Here is an 8,905-nt window from a genome sequence, read left to right as displayed (position 1 = left end):
GTAATTATAAATAGACTAATTAGTATTTTAATTTTCATAATTATCATTTCAATACACGAGAATCGAGAGAAACTAGTTATTCCTTCTTCGCGTTCTTGGAGTTCAATCGAAGTTTTGAAGGCGTTATCGGACTCAGAATCAAGCATACAAGTAGTCCAATCGAAGATATCGACGCGTAGAATCCATATCAAGTCTCAAAAACAGGTATAGATTCACCGTTAGAGAGTAATTTGAATTTGAAAATTCGTATGAATTAGGGTTAAATTAGGGCTTTTTGATTTTGATGTGTTATATGTGATTTTATGCTTCCATGTTGTAGATAATCTTCTCCTGATCATTTTGGTATATCATATGCATGATTTGGAGTTCAATAACATGTTCAAAATTGAGTTTAATTATCGAATTCATGAATTAGGTTTTATATGCGTTGAATGTTCTTAATTGAAAATTGGGCGTTTTTAATCTAGGAATCTAGAGGATGTGTGGTTAGTACCATTAGATAGAGCATGAAGAGAGGAATCTGTAGGTGGTGGCCGTGTGGCCGTGTGACCCCGGAATCGGTCGCTGTGAACTGGGAAACAACTCGCCGGCGGCGAGTTTGTTTCGAAGCTTTTCCGGCCGATTCCGGCCACTACTAGAGATATGGATTGCAGGGATGAGTTGGGGATGCTTGGTAGAGTGATTCTGGAGCTTCTGGTGGCCGGGAACGGCCTGGAACGCCGTCTCTGGCGTCGGGACGGTGCCGACTGCAAAAATTGCAGTTTGGCCCCCGACGTTTTGGAGATGGTGAAGTTTGAACCTTGAACTTTTCAATTTTTCAATTAAGTCCCCCAAGTTTCGAAAGTTGCGTTTCAATCCCTGAAGTTTCGAAAACTTGCAGTTTAAACCTTGAAGTCTTAAAAACTTTCAAATCTGATTTATTTTAATTTCTTTTATTCCGAAAATCATTTAATTATTTTTAAAAATAGTTTTTAATTATTTCTTTATTCAAAAATAAATCTAATTTAATTTGTTAATTAATTTTAATTAGTAATTTATTATTATAATTAGTCAATTAATTTAAATATTAATTGATTAATTGTTTTAATTATTTATTAATTGATTTTAATTGATTTATTAATTAGATTTAATTGTTTTAATTGTTTTAAAAATCCAAAAAAATAGTTTCAAGCTTTAGAAAATTATTCAAAAATATACTGAAGGTTCATTAATCAATTTCAAGTGATTTCGAACCCTATTTCGAGTATTCGAACTTGTTTATTCAGTTATAAATTGATTCTGTTACCCGTTTTTATTCCGAAAAATGTTTAAAAATTCATAATAAATACCAGAAAAATCATTTTAACCCCAAACCTTTTCTGAAAAGCTATTTCATTGATTCTCTTATGTGTTGTGTGCTATGTGTTACTTGATTAATATGTGAAATGCTTATGTGAACATTGTATGATTGTTTTATTCGTATCTTTTGAACCGTAAATCGGATTTAAGTGAAACGAAGGGTAGATAGAAGCTTGTTTCGATTATGAAACAAATAGGATGATATGAGAATGAATATTGATAGATGAATATTATGATTATCAGAGAAGGACAGGCTTAGAAAGGGAAAGCAAGTAGTGTTGGAGTAATTCTGTTTAGGGAAAGCTATAAAGAGAAGTAAAGCTTCAGAATAAGGCAAGTGCTCTATTCTAAACTTATACTTCTGTAAACTCCTTGAGTTACTCTTCTACATATAATGTTGTTATTCTGGATAGATCTGAAAGTACATCTGTTGATATATTGTGCTATTGATCCTGATTATTGATAAACCTTATTCAATCCTTTCGACACCTGTATTACGAGCTGAACCTTGACTTTGATTTCAATTGAACTTGTACCCATTTCTTTGAGACTTGGAAACACAAATCATTTACTTTGATATTCTTTCATCCTTGAATTACCAAACAGTACAAACCGATATGTCACAATAATTCACCAGGTTATACAATGTCCTACCAAAACACCTAAATTAAATTTTGAAGAATGTTCATACACATACACCCTAATACTTATAATTCCTACAGTGTAAATATAATTGAACCCTCCAGCCATTCTCACTTGCATTGCTTCTTCTACAAACACCAGATTATTTTCACCATATACTTGATCTTTCTGTAGACTTCAAGCCATTCTTCAAACATATTGTGATGATACTTGAACCTAAATCTGAATTGTCTTTTAATCTTGATAAGTCTTGCAACCCTCGTTATAATGATTCTGATTTGACGATTATGATTCTGTTTTAGTAATACTGCTTCTGTTCACACGGTATTGATCCTGAATTATTGAGATATTGTTGATTTCATTATGTTGTTAAAGAATTGGATAGTTTTATAAATATGGACCAGATTCGTGGTCAGACCAGATTCGTGGTCATTAGGCCAATGTGTGCCTTGGATCCAGTAATAGAGCTTGGTATGGACCTAGCTCGGGGTTAGTGCGTGACTGATCAGCAGCCTAACCTTGGTTTTTAAATAAAAATATGAATATCCAATTCTACTCACTGCCTTAAAAAGGGATTTGATATCCTGACTCATTCTTACCGATAAATGTTGAACTTCAGTTTGTTGTTTATATTACTTGCTGAGCTTGTAAGCTCACTCTTGCGATTCTTTATGTTCTTTTCCAGTGAAGAAAGAGAAACCTGGTAGCGAGGACCCGCAGGCTAGTCATCAGGTCTGAACCTCAGGATGAGTGTTGGGAGAGCTCAACTAGGAGCTTGCTGCGTTATAAATAATATGATCTTCTGAGTACAGTTGTGTGTAAGCACTCTACGTTATATTTGTAAGTTGTAAGATAATGATTGGGATTCGTGGTATTGTAATATAAGTTAAGGTGTGGCTTGTTTTATACTATAACCTGGAGTGATCCGTGGATGTTTAGGGTCAATGCATACTTTATTGTTGTTTACAGGTTTATATTGTGGTGTGACCCCCAAGTCTATGACCCGGATTTGGAGGGCGTCACAGGTTGGTATCAGAGCTACAGGTTATGAGTCAATGAAACAAGCCTAGATTGTCGGGTTTGGGTAGAGGGATTAAGATTAGAACTGAGTGTTAGGTAGATAGAACGTTGAGAGGTGAGTATCAGTGCAAGCAGGCTTTCGTACTATTAGAGATTCTTATATGTGTTCTGTTCTATTGATTTACAGATATTCACGATGTCAGATCCTATCATTCCCCCACCCCATCAGATACCAGAGCCTCGCCCTCCTGTTTCACCCACTTTAGAGGAGGTGTTGGCTGCAGCAGCAGTAGTTCCTCCTAGGGACATAGCCTCGACCTCTCGTGCTAGGCCTCTCATACGTGGACCCCCGCCTAGTACCCCCAGTTCCACCCGAGGTTCCTCTGTTCATACCTCCTTTCGTACTGCACAGCACCCTGTTCCTTACCATGAGTATGAGGCGGTGAGGCTGGAGCGCCAGTATCTTCTGGGGCAGGTTAGGGAGTTAGAGCGTGTGATTCAGATGATGGTCCCTGGTAGAGCTGAGCGAGAGCTGAGGCAGAAGATTGTGGAGGTCAGGGAGATCGCAAGGGCGAAGCTTGGTGCCGTAGCTGAAGATTGGAGTACTTACAAAGATCTGGTAGAGTGGGCCATGTGGATAATGGAGGAGTTGGATAAGCTTGGAGAACCTACTTTTCCCGGGAGTTAGACAGTGGTAGTTACAGAGTGGTGGTACCATGTATATTAGTGTGTAGTGTGTAGTTTGTAGTGTGTAGAATAGTGTCAGCCATTGTTGACCTCTGTATAGACTAGCGGTGCTGACTAGTGTGTAGGTTGGATGTTATGTTTTACTTTTGACAAGCGCTTGCGCTGATGTACCCCCAGCTCTTTATATATATATATATATATATATATCAGAACTTTTCCTTTTCATATTGTCCTTTACTTTACTGCACCAGTCTTACTTACTTTACATACCGCACTTGTTTTATTTATTTTACATACTGCACTTCATATAAACCCTGTGATATCATTACACCCTGTTTCTTTCACTATTGCTCTGTTCTGTAAAGAAGCATGCGATTTATTTAATTCAATGATAAAAAAAAAATGTTTTCAAAAAAAAAAGAAATATTCTGTTTTCTAAAAACCATTGTTAAAAGTTTTGGAGGTTAAATAAACTGCTTGTTTCTTTACAGAGCTATGCCTCCCAGAAGACAAAACCGTGCAACCAACCCTGATGACAACAACAATAACAATAATCTAGAACCTACAATGGCCCAGATTCTTCATATCTTGGCCCAACAGACTGCCAACCTGACTCAACAGCAGGAAAGGCAGGCTCATCCCCAGGTTACATTCAAAAATTTTCAGTCTGTTAATCCCCCAGAGTTTAAGGGTTCAGCGGACCCTATTGAGGCTAGGGTATGGCTGAAGGAAATTGAAAAGGCATTTGTGTTAGTAAAAGTGAGAGATGAGCAGAAGACTGAGTTTGCTAGTTATTATCTGAAAGAAGAAGCCACTTATTGGTGGGAGTCAGTGAAGGCGATGGAAGAGACAGAGAATGTCACATGGGATAGGTTTAAGGAGTTGTTTTTGGAAAAGTACTTTCCTCAATTTCTCCAGGATCGAATGGAGTTACAATTTTTAGAATTGAAGCAGGGAGATATGTCTGTGGCTGAGTATGAGAGAAAGTTTGCTGAGTTGGCCAGGTTTGTTCCATCCTATATAGATACTGATAGAAAAAGGGCCAAGAGATTCCAACAAGGTTTAAAAGCATGGATTAGGGGAAAGTTAGCCCTATTGGAATTAGACACTTATGCAGCTGTAGTTCAGAAAGCAATGATAGCGGAAACGGAAAGTGAAATGTCTCAGAAAGAGAAAGAGGGAAAGAAGCGTAAGCCAGAGCATCATGAGGGACAGTTTCAGCAGGGGAAGTTTCAGAATTTTAATAACCCAAAGAAAGGGAAATTTCAACAAGGGAGAAATCCCATTTTTAAGAAGCCAGAGGTAGGTGGTAGCAGGCAGAGTAACCGTCTAACTACTGGTAATCAGTCAAGGCCTCCACTTCCGGAGTGCCAGATATGTGGAAAGAGACATGGAGGAGTCTGCAATAGATTGAATGTGGTGTGTTATAAGTGTAATCAGAAGGGACACTATTCTAGGGAATGTCAGAACCCACCATCAAAGAACCCAATGATTCGAGACCAACCAGCAAGGAACCAACCCAATAGGACTCCAGCGGCTGGAATAACATGCTTTAGGTGTGGAAAACCAGGACACATGGTGAAAGATTGCAAGGTACCAGCTCCCGGTAACCCTACACTTAGAATTATGGGATCCACTCCAGTAGTCCCAGAAGTTTCCAAGGCCAGAACCTATAATATGACCATGAGGGATGCAGTCCAGGATGCAGACGTGGTGGCAGGTACGCTTACTGTGAATTCTTTATGTGCCAAGGTTTTGATTGATTCTGGAGCTACCAGATCATTTATTTCTGAGAATTTTGTGCCTAAATTGAATTGTCCTATAGAGTTGCTTGATGAGGTTATGAATATAGAATTGGCTAATCAAGAACGTGTCCCTGTTAGTCAAGTTTATAGGAATTGTGAAGTTGAGATCTTAGGAAATAAGTTTCGTGCCGACTTGATACCTTTAAAGTTGGGAGAGTTTGATATTATTCTAGGAATGGATTGGTTATCGAAGTATAATGCTCAGATAGATTGTCGTAATAAGAAGGTGATGTTGAAAACACCGAATGAAAAGATGATAGTATTTCGAGGGCAGAAACAGATAAAGAAGTTTTTGACTATGATTCAAACGAAGAAATTATTACGTCAAGGTTGTGAAGCTTATATAGCATATGTAACTGATCTGAGTCGAGAACTTATAAAGCTTGAAGATATTCCTGTAGTAAATGAGTTTTCAGATGTATTCCCAGATGAGTTACCCGGATTACCTCCAGACAGGGAAATTGAATTTGCAATAGATTTAGCACCCGGAACTGAACCAGTATCTAAAGCCCCGTATAGGATGGCACCAGTAGAAATGAAAGAATTGGCAACCCAGTTACAGGAATTGTTAGAGAAAGGGGTGATTAGGCCCAGTGTGTCCCCGTGGGGAGCACTAGTGTTGTTTGTGAAAAAGAAGGATGGGAGTATGTGTGACGGACCCAACATAATTAACCGACTAAAGCATGCATCAACGATAAATAAACTAGAATTATAGAGTTATGAAATATTAGAACTAAAATCTAAATCCACAATCCCCGGATCACCAGGAATGAGTATGAACAACAACTAAAGATATTACAACCCGAATAGAATCCAAATTAAATCTAAGTAATTACTACAGTTTTTAAATCCCAAAAGATTAGAAGAAATTAACTAGGGAACTACGAGTTCCCAACCTGCTCCATCATACGGCGGTAAGCAATCCCGTTGCCTGAGGTGGATTTACGTGCGGTCTGCTTAAATCGGGCCATTCTCGGGTTTCACTGAAGGGTTATAACAACAACAATATATATGAGCAAAAAGCTCAGCAAGTGAAAGCAGTATATATGACAGTTCACAATATGTAATATAACAGGCGCAAAAACAACAACAGATATCACAAAGTATAAACGCAAGTAAAGGTGCAATGTGGGATATCAATTTATTGGAATTGGAAACACACAGCGCTACGAGCATTGAGGGGTGATCAGCCCACACCAAGCTCCGAACCACATAAAGTGATTCAACCAGGGAGGATCCTCGGCACACATTGGCCATAAACAGACATCAGGCTCCCCGCTACTGATGCTGCAATAATAGACTAGCGCCTCAGTCTTAATATAAAATTATTATCCAATTCCTTTTAAGGTCATTTCAAATCAAATCATTTTCAAAAAGGGGTCTTGATCAAAGACAAGTTATAAGCAAGGGTGTTTTCAAAATACAAGTGATCTTTCATAAGTAAAGGATGTTATTAAGATCGGGGTTCCAAATGAGATAATTCAGTTTCATGTGGGGTATCAAGTTCTCATTATTCATCAAAGGACTATTGGAGTATAATCATGTGGGTGTAGGGTAATAACATATGAAAAAGGTAATTCAAGTATTAAGGGTATTATTGGAATCCAAAGTTATGATCATAAGGGGTGATGAGGTAATTCAGTTCAAAGTAAACAGTGATTCAACATTCACAGGTATACAATTATCAAGCAAGTATAAAGGAAGAGTTTCACTTGCCTGGATAAAGCTTACTAAACTCCTGTATAGATGCTTCTAGGGGTTCCTTGCCTGGCCTCCTACTTGCACCTATAATTAATAGTATCCTCGTCACTAACTACCCTTTCGCGTATAAATGTATATACATATATAAATAAATATATATACATATATAAAAAATATACACTTAAACTTAATTAAAACAAGTAACATAATCATCAAGTAATGCACATAACAAGTAAAGCATGGCACTTAGTTACTTAACTTATATTACTTAATAATCTCTAATTATTCCTAAGTCAATTAAGCATTTAATCAAGTAGCACATAAGGTCTAAGACCAATACCTCCTAACCATACTCTACTGACCTCAAATTAACAAATTAATAGTAAGGCACACTTGTGCCCCACTACCCAATACTCACAAGTGAAGTGCAACCTAAGTGACCCACTAGTATGCTTACCTTGGCGACACTTGTGTGCCTTGGTAGAAACAATGCATCTACACTAAGTGAATTGACTTAAACTAACTTGCACTATCTAATATGACTTAAAACTAACTTATGGACTCAATATGAGGTCAAGGCCTCACTGATGACACACTCAAATGCAATGCATCTTAAGTGAACTCTAAAGTATGACTCCATGTGTGGCACTTGTGTCCCTTAGTGGAAATGAGGCATCTCCACTTAAGGTATTCACTCTAAACTGACTTCTAAAGGTTAATATGATCCTAAGCTAACATTATGAAGTGGTGTGACTCAAAGGCCTGGCCTATATGGGTCCTTAAAAACTAGTGTACCAAAGTGACCATTCTGCCTTGGCAGTTTGGCACCTCTTGGGGATTTTGGCAAAAACAAGTGTTTCTACCATGTGCATTGGTGAAATTGTGATTCCTCTGGATACCTAAGACTTAAATATAAGTTGTGCACTTGGAATGACACTAAGGCCTTGCTCAGGCCTCCTTGGGCCTCTAAACAAAGTTGTTCAATTCTCTATAGTCAACTTGTTCTTGATTGTCAACTTGTTCAATTCTTGATTGTCAACTTGTTCAATTCTCTATAGTCGATGCACAATCTCATGCTTCCGTCCTTTTTCTTCACAAAAAGAACTAGAGCTCCCCACGGGGATACACTCGGCCTTATAACTCCTTTGTCTAACAACTCTTGCAATTGCTTGGCAAACTCCTTCATTTCTACTGGCGCCATTCGATACGGTTGCTTTGAAACTGGTTCCGTGCCAGGTGCTAAGTCAATAGAAAACTCAATTTGACGGTCGGGAGGCAATCCAGGAAGATCGTCAGGAAATACATCAAGAAATTCATTAACTATCGGAATACTTTCTATGTTCGGCGTCTCTTTAGATCTATCAATTACATGAGCCAGATAACCTTCACAACCTTGCCTTAACAACTTCTTAGCTTCAATTATTGTCAAGAATGTCTTAGCTTGTTTCTGCCCTTTAAACTCTACTTTCTTGCCTTGAGGAGACTTAAGGATTATCTTCTTCTTCTTACAGTCTATTTGAGCACCATTTTCTGCTAACCAATCCATACCTAATATAACATCAAACTCTCCTAATCGAAAAGGTATAAGGGAAGCAGGAAAACTAAAGCCAGAAATCTCTATTGTACACCGGGGGCAAATACTTCTAACAGATACTTGTTCTTGATTAGCAACAATGATAGATAAGGGTTCAACTAACGGTTCAATTCCACAA

General features: G+C 38.0%; 1 protein-coding gene across 1 annotated transcript; it reads left to right on the top strand.

The window, feature by feature from the left end:
- Positions 1 to 4,182: 4,182 nt before the first annotated feature.
- LOC135152771 (uncharacterized) lies at positions 4,183 to 6,207 on the top strand. Its single transcript, XM_064093866.1, has one exon. It carries the CDS (start codon positions 4,183 to 4,185, stop codon positions 6,205 to 6,207), a length of 2,025 nt encoding a protein of 674 aa, XP_063949936.1.
- Positions 6,208 to 8,905: the final 2,698 nt, after the last annotated feature.

The sequence above is a fragment of the Daucus carota genome, chromosome 5 (assembly GCF_001625215.2).
Source record: "Daucus carota subsp. sativus chromosome 5, DH1 v3.0, whole genome shotgun sequence".
NCBI lineage: Eukaryota > Viridiplantae > Streptophyta > Magnoliopsida > Apiales > Apiaceae > Daucus > Daucus carota.
Note: the sequence above shows the minus strand (reverse complement) of the source record. Positions and strands in the feature narration are given on the sequence as shown.

Bases quoted from the DNA above. Each gene is read 5' to 3' on its own strand.
- LOC135152771 (XM_064093866.1), top strand. From the start codon at position 4,183: ATGCCTCCCAGAAGACAAAACCGTGCAACCAACCCTGATGACAACAAC.